This window comes from Rhopilema esculentum, chromosome 6 (genome assembly GCF_057945365.1).
Source record: "Rhopilema esculentum isolate cy_ngs chromosome 6, ASM5794536v1, whole genome shotgun sequence".
In the NCBI taxonomy this organism is placed as follows: Eukaryota; Metazoa; Cnidaria; class Scyphozoa; order Rhizostomeae; family Rhizostomatidae; genus Rhopilema; species Rhopilema esculentum.
In genome coordinates, this window is record NC_142820.1 from 8,202,625 (window position 1) to 8,225,276 (window position 22,652).

Genomic DNA, 22,652 nt, shown 5'->3' on the forward strand with positions numbered 1-22,652 from the left:
TTGGCATAAAGATCTATTTAAAAAAATTTCATAAAGATCTATAACATTTACTTATGAAATGTTTTTACACCACACATTTTATTTCAATTGTCTGATGTCAGAACTAAAGGGTCTTAATTGCTCTGAATCAGGCAGCATCAGATAGATCAATCCTACTCAAGTACTCATCAATTGTTCAATTTTTCATTGCCTTATTATCATAGTAGAAACTGGAGAATTCACTCGAATAAGCTTATCAAAAAGGATGCCCTTTGCTTTTTTAAGTTATACAACCAATCAAATGCCTAAATCTAAAAGAGAGCCTGACTGAGAGGCAAAGAAAGGCCAAAAAGATTCATCAAATGCTTTTGAACGTTCTGGGTTGCAGAGATGCTCAAGCCGAGGGGCAATTCACTCTTGCAAATAGCGTACGGGATTTTCCTTTAAACAAAATGATTTCCGAGAATTTTGAGATAAAACAATAGAATTTCCACCAAAGGTGTACGAGATTTTCTTGGAGTGATTTGCCCCTCGGCTCAAGCCATATTCCATCAATCTGAAAACCTTTTAAAGTAAATTTTGATTAAGTAAATCCTAGAAAATGACAAACAAGGTAAGAAGGTCAAGAAAAAAGAACGCTTTTCTACACGATGTTTAAATGAAAATATATATAAAGCAACTGTTTGTTAGGTTGAACTGATAATTGCGGCTGCCTAACATGCGTACAACATTATCCAATAATACACTTCTGTTTGGTTATTTAAAAATGCATCATATAACGGAGGGGGTCACGTTTGGATTGGGTCTGAAAAAGGGCTATTTTACACCTTCTTCTCGCCCCCCCCTTCCGATTCAACATTAGTTTACTTATGAATCAACCCCTTCTCTAATCTTTTTTCCAAAATTATTTTCAATTTAGCCTTCAATTCAAGTGCATTTTCGCTATCTTTTTTTCCTGTTTATGCCTTGTTCCTTTACCAGAAGAAGTAAGAATTTTACGCCCGCTTCATTTACAAGATTTAAAAAAACTCAAAAAAACTTTTTTTAAAACAATTCTTTATTACGGTGATTGTTCTACCCTTTTGGCAAATTATTTTCTTCTGTCCAGCCGCATTCAGCCATCGGCGTCTTTGTAGAAGGGTCTTGGAACTACTAAGGCCTAAGTAAGTATCGTTTTTATCAATAAATTATAAACGGCAATAACGTTAGCAGTAACATTTTTTAATGAAAAATTGCTTAAATCCTCCCACAAGGATTCATTTGGGTATTAAGACCAAACGCTGAAATTCTGGAAGAATTCAATCCCCCTCAGGGGTCGGTCTGTAAACTGCTCAACTTGAAAAAAAATGTTGCTGACCTCAGGTAAATACATAGCCTAGGTTCCGGGGCTTTATAGCCTTGCATCAGCTTATAAAGCTCTTGAGAGAATTCTGTAGCTCTGATAGCCCGATAATTCTGAAGTAAAAAGAGGAAACTTGATTGGTATTATATTCTTAGAAGTACTGAAAGGTGATTTCAGAGAAATTTTCAGTTTAAATTGCTAAAAGGTAGATCAGTATCAAGTCTAATAGTATTCCTGCAGCATCGCAGAAAATTAGAAAGATACTTGATTGAACAAGCTACAGCGTCCATATCCTGCCAACATTGACCATATCGTTAATAAAACGGCCAGCAACTGAGATTTTTTCAATTACAAAGTAGTTTAAGCTGTAAGATCGAATGCTTCTTGATTTTGGTATATTCAAGGCAAACAATTTTATGAAATTACTAGCAATTTATACGGTCGATACGAGTATATAGAATCAGAATTGTATTAATGTAGATTGTATTGTCGGAAACAAGAAACATGTCGATGCATCGTAGCCAGCTATGCGTCATTGTAACACGATGCCGAGAAAACATCATGGTATCATTCGGCAAATCTTGAGACATGCTGTACCATTGACTTTTAGGAAGTGTCATAAACAGTCCACCCCATTGCCTTAAGATCTCTCCGGATCTTCTGCGCGGAAGCATGAGCAACACTGCTTACGAAACGTAGGCATATGTGCAAAACTAAAGCTCCATGGCTCTAGCTCTTGGAGATCCAAGGAAAACAGCAATAAATGTGATAAAGCCCGTGGCTACAAACATCCATAAACACAAACGGTTCAAGATTGTGGACACAATGCGCCACTCTTCACGCTTTGCTGATTCTTCTTCTTTCTTAAAGATACTGTTCATTACGACAGTCAATGCATTTTTAGATCTTCTTTGCTTTGAGTGTGCCACTGTAAAAGAATAAACTTGCATTATTGAAGGTATGATAGTCGTTTGAGTATCACAGAAAAAGTGCTCCTCATAGAAGAACCAGCACAACATATGGACATTTAAAGTTAATGTGCCTTGTTAAATGTACTTTTAGTAAATGACTAGGCCAGGATTTTTCCTTGTAACGGTAAATTGACAGTATCAATGTACGCACAGGTAGGCTTCGTTTCATCTAAGCAATACCTCAGAACCAGCCCCTCAAAACAGTATTGTTCAAATCCCTGAGTACCATTTTCCTTTGTGCATATTTTTGAGCACAAAAGGGCAGTATCTGTAACTCTTTGAAATACTGTAAGCATTGTGTCAGCAATGGCATCATTTACGCATACATGTGACGTAAGTTATATTGTTGGTGTATTTCGAGTGAAAGTGGTAATACACCTGTGATATTATTTTTCACAAAAAAGGAAGACTAGATGGTGAGATCAAAAAAATGCTGTGCAAGAGAAAGAGAAAGCAAGTCTAAGAAGATTAAGAGAAAGTTGAGTAGACGAAGAAACCAAAAAGGAAGAACAAGGTATTAAATATACTGCTGTTTTGCAGACGGCGCAATCAATACTCACGCTCTTCCCAGCTGTGGAGAATTAACTCCTGCCTCACTTGATCAGTTGAGTTCTTAAGTAAGACAAGTCTTGCCAGCCAATTTAAAACAACAACCTTCAAAAGAAAATGTATAAAGGTTTAGAAATGTTTGAAACTTGAGTATAAATTAAAGGCCATGCCAACAGGTGCAATTATTAAATATTTGGCTAAGACTTTGCTTAATGACAGTTTTGTGAAGAAATTTTATGAGAGTGAAAGTGGTAGGTGAAAAGAAATACTTTGATTATGAAAATCACACCAAAAACTAGATCAATTTTCATATGTCAAATTTCTATTTTGTTAAATTGGGCACTTTGTTTGGATTGCAGGTAGAACAGCAGGTTTGAATTGCTGAAAAAGCTTAGTTTTTGTTAAAACTCTCACCTTTACCCATCTTGGAAGTTCATCTGTTGGGGGGTCGTGATGATAGAAACGCAAAACCCAGACACAGAGTGCCAAGGCGATAGAGACTTGAAAAGTGGTGCAAGCATAGTAAACCGCAATAAGAGGGTATTGTGATGAGGTTACAGGTAGCTTTTCCTACAAAAAGAAAGAAAATAATACTAATTTATAAGGTATCAGACACCTAGGGATATTATGGTTATTTAACATATTTTTATCGATTGACAGCGGGTATCTTTTGATATGTTTGCAGTTTAAATGCAGTGTAATGATCGAACGATATCAGGCGACATCAACGACCGCGGAGCATATTACAGAGTGAGGGGGCTAAAACATTTCACGAGGGAGCAATAAACATGCTCAAAAAGAGAGCTGGGCAATTTTTTGTATGGTTTTAAGCACATTTTGGAAATTATTGGGTGGGGGGTGGGGGTTGCTAAGGCCCTCTCAGCCCCCCCCCCCCTTGCGATTTCTGGGCAACACTCTGACTTCGCGTTGGCTGCTAGAGAACTTTAGTATAAAACCCATTCAATCATTATATAAGCATTGCCTCATCTAACCAAAAAATAATAATATACTCACGTATAACATTATAAGTAATATCGTAAACGATAAGATAACTGTTATTCCATAAGAGATTCTTTCGCCTGATTCAGGTGGCAGCAGGAAGACCAGAACAGTGAGCACAGCAATAAGGACGCAAGGAAGAATAAAATTCATGACGTAATAGAGAACTCGTCTCCGCACTTTGATTGAGTAGGTGATCACAGCATAGCTGCCTTTGTCCGCCATTTCGACAGAGTCTCGTACCTGCGTCTCTAGAATCTTCCATTCTCCGCTTTCTATGTACCTGGATAAGGAAATGAACAAAAATTTTTTTCACTAGACTCAAAATTCTATCATAATTATTTGTTGTCCATACCTACATTGTTTTAGTGTTTAGACTCGTTTGAGGCAGATAGGTCATAATTGTTTGGGATGTAGCATCATCCCCACCTCAATCGTGAAGATGCATGAAAATAAAGAGCACTTGCTTGTAACCATTCGTAATTGTTCGGGAGATGAATCATGCCCGTCTTTCAGACATGCACTAGCCCCCGTTTCGCGGTCATTGCACATGCGCATTATCACTTGAAGCCCTGGCAGGAAGTTTAAGAATTGTGTGGTTGCAGACAGAACAGTTGTGCGAATACTGTTGTTAATGCGCATGTGCTATGACCCCGCAACGCTGATTGGTTTAAGACGGTATTGTTTCGAAACAAAGGACTGATAGTTTCGTCTCCCGAACAAGTAAACCTTCCTTTTCGTCAGAGAAGTGCAAACTTGTGTTTAGTCAGAAAGAAATTAAAAAAATTGGGCATTAACTTAAACCAGAATTTGTTCGAAAGCCCGCTGGCTTTCAAAATTTGGCATGATAATTCATATGCACATGCGCCGTTACAATCGATGATGTCATTTTCACATTGCAATATCTATTCGGAGATATTGCAATGTAATAATGAGAACATTCGTGGTTCTTATTATTCTTTATATTTGCAATCTTTTAATTACAAAACTTTGCTCTGTAATTAAGCCTCATGAGACCTTGCTGTCAGCTTGCCAATTTTACCAATTGGGATGGAATTTTCCTATGTGGACACAAAACTGTCTGGGATGAGGGTGGGATAAAATTCTTATCTATGCACATGCGTACACATTGCAAAGTGGAAAATTACATATAGCGTAGAGGTGGGATTAAAAGGAAGGAAGCCATAAGCTCGAAGCTGGAATAGAATTTGCATGTAAACATGAGATGATTTCATCCCACCTGTCCGCTCATGGGCGTCGCAACTTATCAAAAAAGGTCCAAGTGGGGGAGAGGCGTAAATGTGAAATGTGACGTCATATTATACCTGGGGGCCGGAAGCTGGGAACACCGTGTCGACAGTGAGGAAGGGGGATTAAAAATCCTCATATTCGAGGTGACGTCATTAATATAAGGCCCCTTTAAGAACATGTGATGGCTTTTTGAAAGGCTATGAAGATGTCAAAAATTCTTATAAATGGATTGGTTCAAAAGACAAATCTATCCTATTCAAAGGCACATTTTCACAGGAAAATAAAGAGTTCTAGCCTACCTCTTAATATCAACATGGTCACTGGCTGGTTTGATTTTGCTCGATGAGATGTTATACGTCATCGATCCAAACTGCAGCGTGCATGTTTGATCATCGAACGGGAAGTACTTTATGTCCATTTCACAGGAGCTTTTGAAGATGGCAGGATTCGCCCAAATTACTTCACCATCCGAACGGACTATTACTTTAGCCAAGGCTCCTTGCACTTCAAAACTACCGACGGCACTGAAAGAAGAAGCAATAAATTATCTACTGGTCGATTCAACTGCAAAATTGTGAAATTACAGTTGAAAAAACTATATGTGGATCAACAGCATTGAAGAAACACGCTTTTATACTTTACAAGGGTTAACAAATCAAATATAATATAGACACGATGTATACCCCGAGATCCTAACTTTGTGACCTGCAGATATCCAATGGACTACAGTGAACTCCGTATAGCGTTGGGTAGGGAGTTGTCCCTTCAATTGAGGCTTCTACAGACTTTGAACGTGAAACAGAAATTTTGGGAAAAGCTATGGGTCCATGAAAGTGTTGTTGCACCCAGGGGTCTTAACATCAAACAATAGAGAGTAAAGGATTACTAATGCAAAAATGCAAAAAGTGCGTTATTTTGAAGTTTCAATTAGGCCATTAACGAGAGAAAAACACTGCACTAAGTAAAGTTCATGCGTATGGTACTCAATATTTTAAAGGGCCAGGGCAATTATCACTAAGTTAGTCTACGATAAGATTCTCACGTACGAATGTTTTCTGCCATTATCTAATGGAATTTGCTTATGTAAAATCATAAATATCACACATTCATGACACAAATATCACACAGTTTACTTCCTCAAACCCTTCTAAGGTGTTCGCTATGAAAGTATACCGACTTACTTGTTAATCAAAAATATATCTGGAACCCAAAGTCGATCCGGATTCACCCGCAACTCTTTTATCGATCCGTACTCGGATGAATTCCACACAAGGTTTTTGTGTCGCCATGACATACGAAGCCAAACACTGGTTGTAAATATTGCATTTTTTTCATCCTGTGAATTCAAAACCAATTACTTTAGATAAAGGCAAAGTAAGTGCAATGTTTATGATAAAGTTACACTTGTTTTGCGATGTTTGCATGAATTCAGAGAGTGTAAAGGAAAGGCGGAGAACCAAATAAGAATTGTCACCACCTTGATGGGCACTCAAAAAATATTATGTGTGCGAGTATTGCCTGAAAGGTTTCTATATTTGTTGTGTGGACCTTTCATACTTCCACAACAAAGTTCAAGCCCATTGGCGCAGCGAATGCAAAACGTTTAGGGGGCGGGGCAGAGAAAGAAGTTAAAGAAACGAGATGGTGGCGGAGGAGTTTTTGCGACGCTCTTGCCCCAGGGGCTATAGCTTTTGTACATGGTTTAGGTGTACACGAAATATATCCATAAGCCTGTAATATCTTTTATTTTAAAAAACGAATCCATGTTGTAAGTAAAAAAAATATTCGATGCAGCTAGATTCTGATAACCCAAACAAATCACATTCGCATTTTGCTGGCAAAGTAGATCCAGATTGGTTTGAGTAAGATCCGGTTCGGTTTCATTTATTGTTGATCTTGATATCAATCTTAAATTCTAAATCATGTAAAAGCTATTTCAAAAAAGGATAGGCTAGATAGATGCAAATGAAGCTAGGACCATTTTTACAATAGGCCTAGATAAGAATGGATCCGATCAAGTCCAAAACCATACAAAGGATCGGAACCCAGTGAGTCACCGCACGAATGTGCACTTTAAAAATTCTCGCACAAAAGAAGTTGTTAAAAAACCCCGAGATTGCAAGGTTAAAGGCTCCGATCAGGACCAGATCCAAAAGTTTACACGTGATCCGGAGCAGATCCAAAAGTATACGCGCGATCCGGGGCAGATCCAAAAGTTTACGCGCGATCCCGGGCAGATCCAGCCGTTTAAACGCGATCCAATGAAGGGCGATCCAAAAAGTCGAACAGAGGGTCCAAAAATATAGGGATACATCATCTCCCGAATAAATGCATATAAACCGGGTGACATCTCTTGTAAACCGGGTCTAAAAATAAGGGAAAACTTCAGGATAAAGACAACATAGGCAACATTGTGTGACCAAATCTTCCTTTAAATAAAATCTTTTTTAATAGAACAATTATATAAGAACACCAGCCTCAAAGTTGGCCAGAAGTTAAGAAAAAATTTAGAACAAGCTGAGGCTGAGCTTCTGCAAAATGCAATTTTGAGGAACGTTCTTCTCAAAATCGAGGATTTTTAGCAATGTGTGGGTGCTTTTCCGGTGAATATTAAAATTTGTCGGTCAATTAAGGTTGTCTCACTCATTTTGTTGGCAAGTGAGGCCTGAACACCTCCCTAGAGAGAAAAAGCTAGCAATCGCACTGCTTACACCCTATTAATTTAGGAACAAATTAAGAGCAATCCAGCCTTAGATTTTCGAAAAAATTAAGAACAACCAGCCTGAACTCAAATTTACTGGTTCTTATAAAAAGAATGTAATTAATAATATATAGCAGTTATTGATAGGAAGATGAATTGAGAGAAGGAACAAGGGCAAAGCATAAAATAAAAGATGAATAGGTAACGTTGTATACTGATGTTAACACCTCGTGGATGAATGCAATAAATATTTTATGTGTATTTTCTGGCTAATTTTTGAAAATGAACTTCACAGGTGCAGAAATCTCGACAAGAAATGCTGTGGACATATAAATAATTTTGAATAAAACAATGATGATTTTCATTGCATTCGTCACCAAAATATCAAAGTATTGAAATGAATGAATTGTTTTGAAAAATTACACCATTAATAATAAAAACTGTGTGCAATCTGTCTTCAAAGGTTCCAGAGAGCGTAAAAAGTGTTCAAGGGGAGGTTATACATGTTCAGGCCTCATTTTCTAACAAGTGAGTGAGACATGCTTTCTTTGGCAAAAGGTTTGAAAATTCACCAAAAAAGCACCCCTAGATGGCCAACAATTCTTCGTTTAGATGCACTTTTTGAGGGGGTTTCATAACATTGTTCAAAATTGCATTTCGTAGTAGCTCATCCTAGCTTGTTATTTTCTTCTTAACTTTTGATAAATTTGGGGCTTGTGATCTGATAAGATTTTCTCATAAAAAATAGTGTACCAAAACTGCAGCAACCTCGAGGGCCTCACTTAGCTAGATGAAACCAATAAATATGTTTATACTTACTACTTGAAGTATCCGTAGAAGATTAAGGCCAATGGTTATCGTTAGTGGAGATCCAGCATTGACCATTGGCGTTTCCTTAATTCCTCCAGGCACTGAGAAAATTCCGAGCTTTTTCCGCAAAGCTGTTTCATGATGCAATCTGTTGCCAGATGTCAGCGAGAAAATCCCTGAAGGTTTGCACAACAATTTAAAGGAAAAGTCAACTTTAGCACGGAGCTATGATATTAATTTTGTAGGAGTTTTATTAACAAGAACACAAACCGGCAGTTCGTGATTGATGAAAAATATCCAGATTAAAAGTTTTAGCTTAAGTATGCCTACCCATGCCAGTATATCCTTAACTGGTTTTAAGTTTGCCCAAGAAGATTCTACAAAATTTTGTACGCACTCTAGTTAAAACGGTTAGAGCTAGCGATATTAAACTCTAGCTAAAAACCGTTGAAGCTAGAGAAACTACACTCTACTTAGCACGGTTGGCGCTAGAGATGTGAAATAGGATCTTGGTATTTCTTTGAAATGCAGCCCAGGGATGCAGCTATGAGATTTTAGTAATTAGAATTAAGAACATCTCAGTAGAAAAGTAGCAGAATTAGCAACTGGTCAACTGTGCTACTTCAAGAAAATATTCTAAAATCCGGCAAAATAGGGCAAGGAAAATGGGATTACAGGCTTGTCCCTTTACCAAACAAGTGTCTCCCTGAACTTTCAACAGTTAACTTTCTGATATCGGTTGAGAGAAACAAGTAAAATATTGCCATCTCAAATGATTTTGATGTTTTCAAACGTTTATTAACCATTCTGATTGTTTTGGAAAATTTACCAGCAAGGATGAAGTTTCTGCTTGGCTAACAATTTAATGCTGCAACGAGACTTACGGTACACAGTTTGGTTACCTGGATATTGTCAAGCATCAAGTCAATATCCAGTTGTTTTCAAAGTTGTATATTCTAATGTTTCACAAACTTTTGGCTAATACACTAATAACATGCAATATAACCAATTCTTTGAAATGGATTGATACTTAGTTTAAACATATACTAGTTTTATTTACAAAGAAATCTAAGATTTGAATCTTTGTGAAAGATTCTTGAAAGAAATATCAAATCTGGAAATGATTATTGTCTTATATTCTATCTGATCACATCAAACTGAAAACGCTCTCAGAGTATTGCTAAAACGCCTTTCATACAAATTGTTCCATATTTCATAAACAGCTTTTGTTTCAGACTTGTATGTTCTTAGGCCTGTATTCATGTTACATCAGAGAGAGTTACAAACTTTGCTTATATGAAATCTCATGCTTACATTATGACGACATCCACCGGCTAATAAACGGAACTTGAGTATAACATGTTACTAGTACAAAAGCCGTTGAAAAAACGTTTTTAAACTGTTAATAAAGACACACAACCCTCACCAATAATCAGTAGGCCTACAGAATGCATCTTGGGCTCCATCTTGGCTCCATAGCAGTGCACTTAAGCTCGATATTAATGAAGGCTCATGGTCAAAGACATTCTAAACTGCCATGTTTTGCATGTTGATCGTGGAGAAATCTCTATGCAAGTCCATTTATTATTGATCACGAGAAATACAATACTGCAGGTGCTTTTTTATAAAATCTCAATGCACCATTGTAAATATTATATATTATAATGATTTTCAATTAAATCTAACGTTATTCGTTTCCATAGCTAGGAAGCAAAATAAAGGAAACAGAACCGCAGACGAATTGGGGTCGTAGGAGTGAACTGGGTTGCGTGGTCAGGTTCTGTTTCCTCTTTAGCACCCGGGGGAGATAAAATCTGTGACGTCAGTCAAGAACCTGACCAGTTGCATTCTGTAAAACGCTATATGTCCTTCTCCCCTGGCAAAGCAAGATATACCACGTAACATTAAGTATCAGTAAGCACTTGACGTGCAGTCTGAGCTTTGTCAGTTCTTCAGCGACTTCATGAACTTGCCCAATAATCTAAATCTACCACAAGCTCAAAATATTCAACCCTGAAAAAAGCACTGTTGCAGCCAGTTTCTAATTTTGGATATAAAAATCTTTGTGTTTTAGTGATTATAGCCAATGACACGAGGAAGAAATGACCTAAAACTGATGCGCATAGAATGGTTAATCGACATTTAATATTTGCTCCAGGTTACCAAATAAAAGCCGTTAGCAAATAAGAGTAATATAGTCCTCAGAATATTTTACCATTGTCAATCACAAGACTGAAGGCGGCGTTCTCTCATTATTTAGACCGTTTCATCCTTGAGCTGTCGGTGCGCCAATCGCAAAGACGGCCATAAATAAAATCCCAACCGCTTTTGAGGGGGTTGGGAAGAAGAACAATGGCCTTCTTTAGCAACAACTAGCAACATCTTGTTTATGCAAAAAGTCGCAAGCCATACGGCCATTAACTGATGCACGAAGAAAGGAAATAGAAAGTTAACATGCAAGTAAAAAACCCTGAAAATATATAGACATGGGTTTGGGTGGGCAGGGTCGCAAAGGAAAAACCTTCTCTACCTCCTCTCTACAGTCCAACTTCAGGTTGTCTTGTAGCGTGTGAGAATGAAACAATGCCAACATAAAGTTTATATACCCAAGGCCAATGCACACTTGCACGCTTGTTGCTTTAGCCATATAAAAGACACAATGTAATGCTTACTCGAGCACTGCTACAATAAACATAATCGTGCAATGTGTGTCCAAAAAGCAAAAGCCAAAGGGGTTCCTTTCTTGTCGTATCCTGTCACATATCAAACGTGGTCAAATTTCATTTAATCAAGCTCTAAACGCCTTCAAATTAACTAAAATATAAAATGATTACATGTGTTTATGTTTTCCTTTCAAGGGCTAAAAGAACTAAGCTGGAGCCAGTTCTTTTCGAACAAATGGTTCATTTTCTCTTGCAAAGGTTAAAAGAACTTATATGAAGCAAGCTCTTTTCGATAAAACTACTAAAGCAAGTTCTTTTTGAAGAATAGGATCAGCACTGTCTTTGCAAGGGCTAGAAGAATACTACTAAAGCAAGTTCTTCTCGAGAAGTGTCTCTCTTTTTCTTTTCAAGGGCTAGAAGACCGTATCAAATGCAAATTCTTTCGAAAAATTTTTCTTTTTTAGGGGCTAAAAGTACCTTTCTAAAGCAAGTTCGTTTCTGAAGAATTGGATCAGCACTGACTTTGCAAGGGCTAGAAGAACTCAACTTGAGCTAGTTATTTTCCAACTAACGTTCATTTTGTGCTTTGGAATGACCAGAGCCGGATAGATTTGAGTGCAGAGACTGAATATTGCGGCAGAGACCGTAGTTGAGGTATATTTACCTAGAACAAAAGTTAAGTAAAACTGAAATGAAAGGAAATAGGTTTGACGTTATAATAGCTCAAAAATTCATAGACTATTCAGAATACAGTTTTGTTACTATTAGACTTGTTTAAGTGGCCTGACAATAAACGGAATGGGGCTACCAGTTTTTCTACCACAAATCGGTTCTTTGATTATTGTTCCAAAAAGTGTTACTTCCATAGAGTGAATAAGCGAATAAATAAATGAATTAATGAATGGATGAATAACGAATAAAGGAAAAAATGAATGAATGAAAGGTAATATAATTGCAGAGGAATCTGAAGAAAATAAAGGAAATAGGGAAAGAAAATCAAAAGACTTGTGCTAAAAGAAGGAAAAATAATTTAGGGTGAACGGGAGCAATGAAGAAAAGCATGAAAATCGATTGAACGTTAAATATAGAAAAAGGATAATACAATAAAGGAAAGAAAAACAAGCAAAGAGGAGATTGAACACAGAAATAAATGATGTAAGTTGGTGGAAGAAGAATGGCTTACGACAGATGCACACGAAAGAGGCTAAGGAAGTTCCTGAGAACAAAAACACTTTCTAAGTATGGTCAGAATTTAAAACACTGCAGATTTTCTTGAAGATTGATAAAAGTTTCGCTAACTGACAAAATCATACCGAGAACTGAAAATTTCAACTGAAAATAAAGAAAAAAAAGATAAATAGCGCACATATTGGGAATAATTAATAAGCAATTGGTGGCTGCATGAGACATCGTATTATTACTGTTGGTGATTTTGGTCTGATGATCATGTAGAAAGCAGTGCCGTCTGAGGGAAGTTCATATTGGGGGGCTGCCCATTGTAATGCTTCCCATTCAGTAAAGTGTTATAAGGACATACCATAGTTTTACAATTATTTGGGATGGAGGCTAAAACCTGGAAAGTCCAAAACTGACATGTACTCTCCAGATCAACTTGTAATTCATATCTCTACTGCAGCCCATCTGTATCTAACTGTTGCTAAAAATTGCCTTCCACTGATGAAATTTATTCTAATTAAACTTCGATTTTATCTATCTAATCGATAGTGGTAGGGGATCTACTTAATTTCTGGATAGCAATAATCTTGGACTTCCATAAAGTATTTTGAAAGGATTTCCAAAACGAAACAATGCCTTGCTATTCTTGAAAAGAGACCAGTGTGAGGAATTTGGCGTTCTCCTGCGCATTTGTAGCCCGGATGACGTTAAAAGTTTAGCAAAACAAGTAAGCTTGGGGAGACGTTTAGCAGCAAAGTGAGAACTTACGTCCTTTCGCAGATGCAGTTTGTTAGTAAAACTAGAATTGCTTATCATTCACACAATAAATTAGGTATAGAAACCTAGCAGCCAATCACAGTTCACACAAATAGCCACCTGTACAACATCCTCTGATTTCTGCTGCAGCTTCTGACGGGGGTAAGATGCAACAAAACAATTGTGGGAACCCGTCAGCCCTTATCAACGGATGATGTGAATATCCTGATCGCTAACATTGGGGGCCAATGTAAACCAAATGTTGCTCGTTGAACGAGAAGACATGATTACCATCCTCTGCAAGCAATGATATTTTCAAGTTATCATTAAGATAAAAACCAAATAATCTTAAGATACTAATTTACAGCAAACAAAGTCACTGTAATCCCTTCCATTAAAAAACTTTTCTTTTTCAAACCTCACTTTTTGCCAAAACTGATTCTATAATTGGTTTAACGGAGATAGAAAGATAATGTAGTCAAAAAAATGTACCGTGAGTAGAAATTCCTTGATGTTGTCAAACAACATTGGCCTTGCAAAAAAATTGGTTTTATACAGGCCACCCGTTAAAATACAATTTGTGAAAATTTTTCGTATATACAATTTGCGAAAAGCTCACAATAAAGATTTCCTTTATATTCGCAAAGTGACTATTTTTCACCATCCTTTTATGTTGATTCACCATCGCAAATTAGGCAAATTTTTAAAGTGATAGAAACAGGCCTAATTGCCACTTGTTGCTAGGTAACATCTTTCCAATTTGATCGACCCCCTGGTTAGCTTCTTGAGTAACATTCGGCATCGCCGACTGCCAAGAAAAGACGCTTTGCTCTTATGATCGGTGATGCTGGAGCACCGATTACTATTTCCACGAAGAGTCTTAAAGTCAAGTTAGCCATCTCTTGTTCAAGAAGAATTTATGAGTTTCTGGCAGTTGAGATTCTGGGCTAATAATGGGTGGCAAAGAATTTGTCACGCTCTTCATTGCAGTTTGCGCTAGCTTCCTAGCATTATACGAAACAAAATCTATTGGAAACAAGCGAAAGGCAATGCAGCCAACAAAAAGAGGGGACGAGGAACTGAAACATCACAATTATGAAGAAATGACTAACTATATGAAAGACTGGGCCCAAAAATGTTCAAAGATTAGTCATTTAAGTAGTATTGGAAAATCTGTAGAAGGCAGAGAGCTCTGGGTTTACGAGTTAAGTGATAACCCAGGGAAACATGAAGCAGGAGAACCCGAAGTTAAATACATAGCAAACATGCACGGGAATGAAGTGGTCGGGCGAGAGATGTTGTTAAAGATTATTTCTGATTTTTGTAATGAATACGATCATAATCAGAGAATACAGTTTCTTGTTGACAACACGCGGATACTTCTTATGCCCAGTATGAATCCGGACGGATATGAGTTGGCAGTGAAAGAAGGAAAAGGAGACTGGCTGGTCGGTCGGACAAATGCGAACAGCGTTGACCTGAACCGCAATTTCCCGGATCAGTTTATGAACACCCAGAATGCTGCGACACAGCCAGAGACGCGAGCAATTGAAGACTGGATAAAGAAGAGCAATATAGTCCTAGCAGCTAATCTACATGGAGGATCGTTGGTAGCCAATTATCCATTCGATGACAGTGCGACAGGAGACAGTTCTTATTCCCGAAGCCCTGATGACGATGTTTTCCGATTTTTAGCGACAACATATGCTCAGACACATCCGACAATGCATTTGGATGACGCCCCTTGGGAATGCACGGATATACCGGCGGATCATTTCAAAGGGGGGATAACCAACGGTGCGAATTGGTACAATGTGGCAGGGGGCATGCAAGATTATGACTACCTAAATTCGAACTGCATGGAAATCACATTGGAGCTAGGGTGCAAGAAATTTCCCGATGCCAAAGAACTTCCTCGTTACTGGAACGAGAACAAGGAGCCTCTGATAAAGTTCATGGAACAGGTAAGGTTAAGAATTCATATCCAGTGTAAAATTTGCAACACGGGGTCTCCATTGCGATAGGCTTTATTTATGCTTTGAATATCCGAGTGAAAAGGAGGCTTGGATGGCAAAGTTTCGGCGCGGTTCTTTGCTGGTTTTGACATCCTTTCAAATAAAATTATAATTTCATTAAAACAACTAGAAAGGTAGCTATACGTTGCTACTTCAACCTTAGTGTTCTATGCAATTATCAAGCCACTCCGGTGTTTCTAATTCTGTTCAAAGAATTAGGTTGAATTTCAATACCAGAATTTTTTAATGTTAACATTTTATCGATATCTGAAGAAATATCTCAACACTCTTGCAGTAATATAAAATAAAATGTCGCCTAGCTATATGCTCAAGTGACAATTGCATGTTGTAAAGTATAGGCAAATGATAACACAGCAACAAAACTTGAAAAGGTTCTGTGATCAAAATATTGCCGAAACGCTGGAGACGTAATTGAAGGATATAATATATGAAGAAGTAAGTCTAGAAAAATATATATTGGCTACCCAAAAATGACCGGGCAAAAGCACTGATCGGGGAAAGTAATGACCGGATGAAAGCAATGTCCGGGTAAAAGAAATGACCGGGAGTAGGAAATGTTTTTCTTGTAGGTGCCATTCATTTTATATATTTACTTCTAATAGCTTCTTAACACCAACATCTCGATGTTGTCATAATTTATCACTGCCTAAATGCAAATTCAAACAATTTTTTTGGTACAAAACTTAGAAATGGTTTTGAAAAAAGGCAAATATTTTAAGTCATACTAAACTGTGACGCCCTTATTCTCTTGTCAACAATAATATACATTTTCCTTATATTTTTTATCAAAGCATCCTGAGCCTATTCGTTTCCATAATAAATGCAAAATTGTAGTTACTACATTTCTGCTATGGACAGAAAGTTGTAGCGAAAGTGAGAAGGAAAATTTTGATGGGAGAATTTATTAAAACGAGTAGCTGAATAACTAACGGGAAAGGACAATTAATTTCACTTCATTTGAAAGTGATTAATCTGAATTTACATGCATATGCATGAAACTATTCCGGTTCAAAGTACAGTCTGGTCCCTCTGAAAAAAACAGACGGAAATATTAGGACAAACGATAAGAAGAAGCATCTGATAAGGTTAAATAAGGGAAGTTTAATAACGTAAAATGAAATTTAGTCAAGTTAAACATGTGACAGGGCATGCGCTTTTATTGTCGCCGTATTTTCATCAGAGCATCATAATTTGGAAAGGTACATGGTTAATTATACGCGTTCTTTGTAACGGTGGCTCTGTGAATCAGTTCGGGGTTTCATCGTGCGCGATTAGCTATTGAATCGCGCTCACAAGAGATGTCTTTTCTGGGCCTGTTTACATTCACCACATGGTTCCATACCTATTTTGTACTTGGTTGTGACTTCTAGTATTACCCCCAATCTTTCAGCTTAATGTTGGTACATGAAAAGTGAATTTATATTCATGAATTCTAAAAGGTCTTGTCAAATATTAGTTAAAACACCTGGTGTGTTGCTCGGCTGAAATTTTTCTCTTAAACCCTTAGAAATTGGGTACGATTGGCTTCATGGTCAATCTCTGGTCTCGCTAATTTGCGTCTGCTTTTTGATAAAGGGCTGATGATTAGAGAAACTGAAAAAGAATTCATAACTATTCTCGTAGGGCCTAACTTCTTCCAACATTTACAAACTACGAGCGAAATATAACAACACACTATTATTACACTAAATAATCTATAAATTTATAAATACTTCTTACATTGTTAATTGAATAAAATAGTTAAAAGAAAACAAAAGAAGCTCCAACAAAGATATTATCCAGTTTTCGATTGATTCCTAAGCTCGTAGGTACCTTCATTTCTATACCTGATTGGCAGCACAATTCAGCATCGCGCAAAAGAAATTACTTCGGGCTGTAGCTTTTAGTACTGAGAGGTATCCCTCGACTGGTTAGCAGTTATGTGAAGCCGGGGTGCATCTCAGGCCTATCGGTTACGTTGGACAGGGTTGGAAATAGAATGGAAATGTACAAAGGTCAAAAGGCCTATTTTCAGCTGGTTTTGGTATACTCATATAAAAACGCCACTCCAGAATGTATAAACTTTCTTGACGTTAAAATGAACACTGTAACATATCTTTCGAGTAACTGGCTTACTTTGGTGAACATTCTTGCTAAAAAACCAAAATATGCCATGGAAACTCTTGTTTTGTTTGTGGACCGTCGAAAAACAGCTTCGCTTCGCTTGAATGAATGCGAAAAACATCCAAATGACCAGTAGCCAATAAGATTCTGCGAGTGGCTTGATCTTTGCGGCTTCCTTCCAATCTTGGCGGTTTTTCCGTGCCACCTGTTACAGCGATGCAGCGTGGTTTCCGGGGGATATGCTGATCTTACGCCGTGATTGGAGCTGACGTTATGGCGCGGAAGCGTCCTTGACAGCCAATAGTTTTAACAGTATACAAGCCGTAACAATAAGTAGGCATTGAAACTCACCAGCCGGTTCATACATTCTACAGTGCGATCCTGAGGTCGCAGTTCGGGCCTAATATGTCTAAACTACTAATACTTTTTATACTGGCGGTTTCGCTCTGTAGGACCCATGCAACACCACTGCGGGAGAAACGGAACGATGCAGCAAACGCTGTACTGAAGCATCACAACTATGAACAGCTGACGAGCTTTCTACATGATTGGCACAAAAGGTTTCCTCGCATTACGCGACTTTACAGTGTAGGCCAATCAATCGAAAGGCGAGAACTTTGGGTTTTAGAAGTAACTGACAATCCTGGCAAACATGAACCCGGAGAGCCGGAGTTTAAATATGTAGCAAATATGCATGGAAACGAGGTTGTAGGCCGCGAATTGTTGTTAGAACTAATCAAAGAGTTCTGTTTAGGATATGGAAAGAACAAGCGGTATACGTCTTTAGTTGATAATACCCGCATGCATTTCATGCCGAGTATGAACCCGGATGGATATGAAAATGCCACCAAAAACAGGGGTGACTGGTTGCAGGGTAGGAGTAATGCCCATCACGTCGACTTGAATCGCAATTTTCCGGACCAGTTTCTACCGGATGAGATCGGACCAATGCAGCCTGAGACAAAAGCAGTTGCAAGCTGGATCCGGAAAAATAATTTCGTCCTCTCGGCAAATTTGCATGGAGGTTCCCTCGTAGCAAACTACCCCTACGACGATAACCCTCAAAGTAAAACCGTTTACACAAAAAGTCCTGATGATGACGTCTTCAAGTTCCTGGCTCTAACATACTCTGATGCACACTCTACAATGCATTTGGATAGGCCACCATGGGATTGCGATGGAGTACCCCCGGATCATTTCAATCATGGAATTACAAATGGAGCTAAATGGTACAATGTAGCAGGGGGTATGCAAGACTACAACTATGTCCATTCGAACTGTTTCGAAATAACACTAGAGTTAGGGTGTGATAAATTTCCCGCAGAGGAAAAACTACCAAGGTACTGGAATGAGAACAAAGAAGCATTGGTGAAGTTCATAGAACAGGTAACAAATACGATTGCCTTAAAAATGGGAGCAAAATCGGGGGAGAGGGGGCTTCTTGTTTGAAATACCCATCAACTGATGTAATTATTACTTCTTGAGGGTAGACGTAAAATGTTCTTTTAGAAATTCAGTGTCTTCTTCAGTCGTCAATGTAGGGATACAAAAGTAGGGCTACAACAGAAATAGAGCTTGTATTCTTCAGTTTACCAAGAAATTATACATGTAACCAAAAAAGTAAAATCGTAAATTTACATCCATAACAGCTTCACACCTAATTTAATGCTAAATTTGATCAAATAAGCAATATCTTTAAAAAATGTTGAGAGACCAAAAATGTTTAGAGCCTACAAAACCATTTCATAGGCTTAAAAATTATCATTAACCAGAAAATGTTCAATATACATAGCATATAATTTAGGGAACTTTTTAACAATTGAAAAAGTAAGCTCTATTGGTGACCATATCTAATAACTTAAAAAAATATCTTTAGAAATACAGTTTGGTCATAATTATTTTGCTTAAGATAATACCCCGGAGTTCAGATTGGATAATCATATCTCCAAAGAGTATCTAATTCACCTGACAATTATTGTGGAAATTTTATACGAAAATGAAATAGCTTCTTGGCAGCTTATTACATGTTCTTATTGGTCGCAAAGACCCGTGAAAATATAAGCGCGCCAAGCATTTTAAATTCAATATCAGTGTAAATCAAAAATCATAATAAACTCTTTACTTTATAAAAACGAAGAACAGTTTTCTAAAGAACAAAAGTAAAAGGACGTGCTACGGGGGCTAGTCTCGCAACACAATCAAAGTTGTCCTTTGAGTATTTCAGAAAAATAGCTTTGTATTTCAGTTTTGGTGCTTCCATGAAGGCATCTTGAAGATCGTCCATGCAGTTTAGCAAAGTTTTCGTATCTGCATTGCACTTCATGACTAAGGTGTCAGAAGCTATCGGCAAGGCCATGGTATGGGAAGACAGCAATATTGCTGATGCAGCAATCACGTGTGGAAGGTACCTCAAGAATTTGCTGGAATCTTGCAGGGTTAGTTCACACAAAAACATGGCTAGATGGCCTAGTGCCTTGTATTTGCCGGAAGATTGAGTTTGCTCATCCACGATGCACCCTGCCGCTGCTAAAAATGGATCTAAAAAGTCTAGTATAATGGGCGCTGAAACATCACAGTCGAGAGCTTTAACAATGAGCTGTTCCATCCGAAATAATTGCTCTTGGGTGTATGTATCATCTGTTATGAAAACAAAATCTGACGCTTCAGGAGGATAGATTTCTTCGTATTTTGCCGCGATGAACAGGCAGGCGGTTCCCACCAGTTGTAGCTTGTCCCTTTGAACCGACATTACCGATAAAAACCGGTCAATGTGGGTGACGGCTATGTATAATGTTCTGTTATCAAGACCAAATTCATCACTCACCTCTGCTAACCAATCAATAAGAATTGTCCGCATGTTGTAGTTAATGTCCGGCTGTTTGTTCATGTAAGTAGAACGTGGTGCAGTGCTTACCGCGCGCTTGCTCAGGTATCGGACGATATCATCTTCATACTCGGACCATTCATCGTTTCGAGGCTTCTTGCCAGTAAGTCGGGTTTCTATCTCGTTGTCATTGGCTTGGACAGGAGAAATCTTCATCGGCGACTCGGCTACATCATCGCTTGCATCACTGGTGTGAAGTCTCAAAATGTCGCTTTGTAGTCCGATATCATCTGTGTGTTGTGGCTCCACGAAGATGCTAAATCCTTCAGGCTGCGTTGGTGCTCTGCTTTGAAAAGTAGCGTGGATATTGATATTAGCTTGGGTCTTACAAGCTCTGTCAAGTGTTGGTCTTTGGACGTTATTTATGGCCTTTAGAGCAACTCGATTAGATTTTGGGTTACAAAAGGCTGAGGTTTTCGCCTGATGCCCCATCTCTCCAGCATTTTCGTCTCCATAGAGCCTTGTATTCTCCCTCGCGTTGGTAGCTAGCATATTTGCAATCTTAGGACGCAAAATGCGTTTACACAACCAGTTGAAAAGTGGCCGTGTGACCCACTACAACTGCCAAGTAATAAGTTGTGGCGACGGTTTTATATCGTTCCAGTCCCCGAAACGATAAGGTAAAACCCGTGCAAAACGGGCACATTTCAATGTGTATCTGAAAATCTCCAGTGAAAAGTACAATAGCAGTAACTGAAATGCTTGTGTAGATATAGTTTGAAGGGATGTTTTGATCTCGTCTATTGGGAAATGCACCAGCAACCCTAGTAGTCTCAAAGGCATTTCAAGTCTTTCTTAGGCAACCAACTTTCCTTGTTTTGAGCATGCAAAAAGTACCCATTTTGTTAACACCAAGGAATGTTTAATGTTTTTAAATGAATGGTTGATAAATGAACTGTTTCTGATGATGAAGGAGTGAAGATTAATCTGTCCTACAGAAAGCAACTCTGTTTGGTAATGGAAAAGTTAATATCGACGTTTAGCAGTATTAGAAAACATTTCAGGGGCAATACCTCCTCGAAATAAAAGTAGCTTTGCGATAATTCATTATGTAGGAAACTAGCTTTGCGGTATTACTGCGCATGCCCAGTGTAATTATCACTCTTACAGTGGTTCACTTTAGAGTAATTCTCTGTAAAAATGAGAACACAATGAGAACGGTCTTCCTTGACGTTATCTGCACCTCTTATAGGACTGAAGATAAATCATAATGCCTTCACACCCCGTCACATGGATACAATTACAAAATGAACAAAACTGTTTACAAATTCTAGTAATGGATAATTTGCTTTACAGGTGCACCGTGGTGTGAAGGGCTTTGTGTTCGATCAAAGTGGAGCTCCTCTTTCCAAATCGAAGATAACTGTGAGCGACCGATCGCACGCTGTTCGAACTGGAGGTGATGGCGATTATTGGAGGCTTCTTCTCCCAGGAGAATACGAAGTACGTGCCTACATGAAAGGATACGAGCCAATGACACACAAGGTCAAGGTCGTCGAAGGACCTCCAACCGTATTGAATTTTACACTCAAGAGAAGTGAGGTAGAGGAAGCCAGCGGACGGGGGATGGAGCAGCAAGGAACACTGCTAAATCAGAAGCCAGCCTCGAATCCAACTGAAACCAACAACAACGAGCTGTTGCAACCAAAACTGCAAAATCTTCTTCAATCAAGCAGCGAGCCATCTATCCCATTACTTTCGCAGTTTAACAGCGACGAAACAAGCAATGCAATGATCGCACCTAACGAAGATGAATGGGGGGCTCCCGGCCAAATGTCAAACACTTTTAACAGTATAACCGAGCCGTTGGATTACGGAGTGTCGGACACTGATGCAAAACAACTTGAACATCACCTCAATCCAGAGAAGAATATCCTGGACAATTTTGCCATGGATTCACCATTTGAGCAACTGCTGTCAAACCACAAGTCAGCATTTTATGATGACACGGAGAAGATGTTTGATGAGGACAATGTAGAAAGAAACAATTTCTTTGAAAAGAAGTTTGATTATGACAGTGACGAGGCTCACTAGATCACTTTGGAGACGAAAAAGGCCACCCTCAAATAGACTGAAAAGTTTCAGAATAGTTTTGTAATTCGAAATATAAAAAATGCATGTATTTATTTATCATAATGAATATTACCATAACTAGGTGGAATTTGGGGACTGGATTTAATGACTAATTAAAGATAGAAAGTAAAAGTAAATATCAAACCACGTAACAAACAAAAAATGAAAAGACTGGCAGGTCTGGTCGACACTTGTCTTTATGTAGATAATGCAATCTTTTAACAATAAGCTTCATCAGAGAGCAATTGTTAAAATTGTGAATGATCGCGGCAGTATCTTTGTACCAGATGTCAAAATATATATAGAGAGAATGTATTTATTTTAAGAATAAAAGAATGCAAATGAAAATAAAAAAAAAA

At 38.1% G+C, this 22,652-nt stretch overlaps 3 protein-coding genes across 4 annotated transcripts; 1 reads left to right on the forward strand and 2 right to left on the reverse strand.

Annotated features, from left to right (window-relative positions):
• Positions 1 to 1,057: 1,057 nt before the first annotated feature.
• LOC135685962 (neuronal acetylcholine receptor subunit alpha-7) lies at positions 1,058 to 10,626 on the reverse strand. Its single transcript, XM_065202083.2, has 8 exons — positions 10,029 to 10,626; positions 8,612 to 8,778; positions 6,273 to 6,427; positions 5,391 to 5,615; positions 3,856 to 4,123; positions 3,256 to 3,411; positions 2,853 to 2,946; positions 1,058 to 2,249 (listed from the first exon to the last, which is right to left on the reverse strand). The coding sequence occupies exons 1-8, from the start codon at positions 10,066 to 10,068 to the stop codon at positions 2,035 to 2,037; spliced, it is 1,320 nt and encodes a 439-aa protein (XP_065058155.2). The 5' UTR covers positions 10,069 to 10,626; the 3' UTR covers positions 1,058 to 2,034.
• A 3,356-nt stretch (positions 10,627 to 13,982) lies between these two features.
• Positions 13,983 to 22,652, forward strand: LOC135686276 (carboxypeptidase D-like). Of its 2 annotated transcripts, none has more exons than XM_089109032.1 (2): positions 13,983 to 15,161; positions 21,517 to 22,652. In XM_089109032.1, the coding sequence occupies exons 1-2, from the start codon at positions 14,151 to 14,153 to the stop codon at positions 22,252 to 22,254; spliced, it is 1,749 nt and encodes a 582-aa protein (XP_088965158.1). In that variant the 5' UTR covers positions 13,983 to 14,150; the 3' UTR covers positions 22,255 to 22,652. The 2 variants fall into 2 exon arrangements, with proteins under 2 accessions (XP_088965158.1, XP_088965159.1); XM_089109033.1 differs by lacking the exon at positions 13,983 to 15,161 and adding an exon at positions 16,712 to 18,722.
• On the reverse strand, positions 18,912 to 21,517 carry LOC135685963 (G2/mitotic-specific cyclin-A). Its single transcript, XM_065202085.2, has one exon. It carries the CDS (start codon positions 20,710 to 20,712, stop codon positions 19,483 to 19,485), a length of 1,230 nt encoding a protein of 409 aa, XP_065058157.2. The 5' UTR covers positions 20,713 to 21,517; the 3' UTR covers positions 18,912 to 19,482.

What these genes read in the sequence shown, in the direction of transcription:
- LOC135685962 (XM_065202083.2), bottom strand. Translation starts at nt 10,068, where the DNA reads ATGGAGCCCAAGATGCATTCTGTAGGCCTACTGATTATTG. An exon ending in GATATATTTTTGATTAACAA is followed by an intron (nt 5,616 to 6,272) that starts GTAAGTCGGTAT and finishes TTCTTCTTTCAG; the next exon opens with TGCCGTCGGTAGTTTTGAAG. An exon ending in GACCATGTTGATATTAAGAG is followed by an intron (nt 4,124 to 5,390) that starts GTAGGCTAGAAC and finishes TTCCTTATCCAG; the next exon opens with GTACATAGAAAGCGGAGAAT.
- LOC135686276 (XM_089109032.1), top strand. Translation starts at nt 14,151, where the DNA reads ATGGGTGGCAAAGAATTTGTCACGCTCTTCATTGCAGTTTGCGCTAGC. An exon ending in TGATAAAGTTCATGGAACAG is followed by an intron (nt 15,162 to 21,516) that starts GTAAGGTTAAGA and finishes TTTGCTTTACAG; the next exon opens with GTGCACCGTGGTGTGAAGGG.
- LOC135685963 (XM_065202085.2), bottom strand. Translation starts at nt 20,712, where the DNA reads ATGCTAGCTACCAACGCGAGGGAGAATACAAGGCTCTATGGAGACGAA.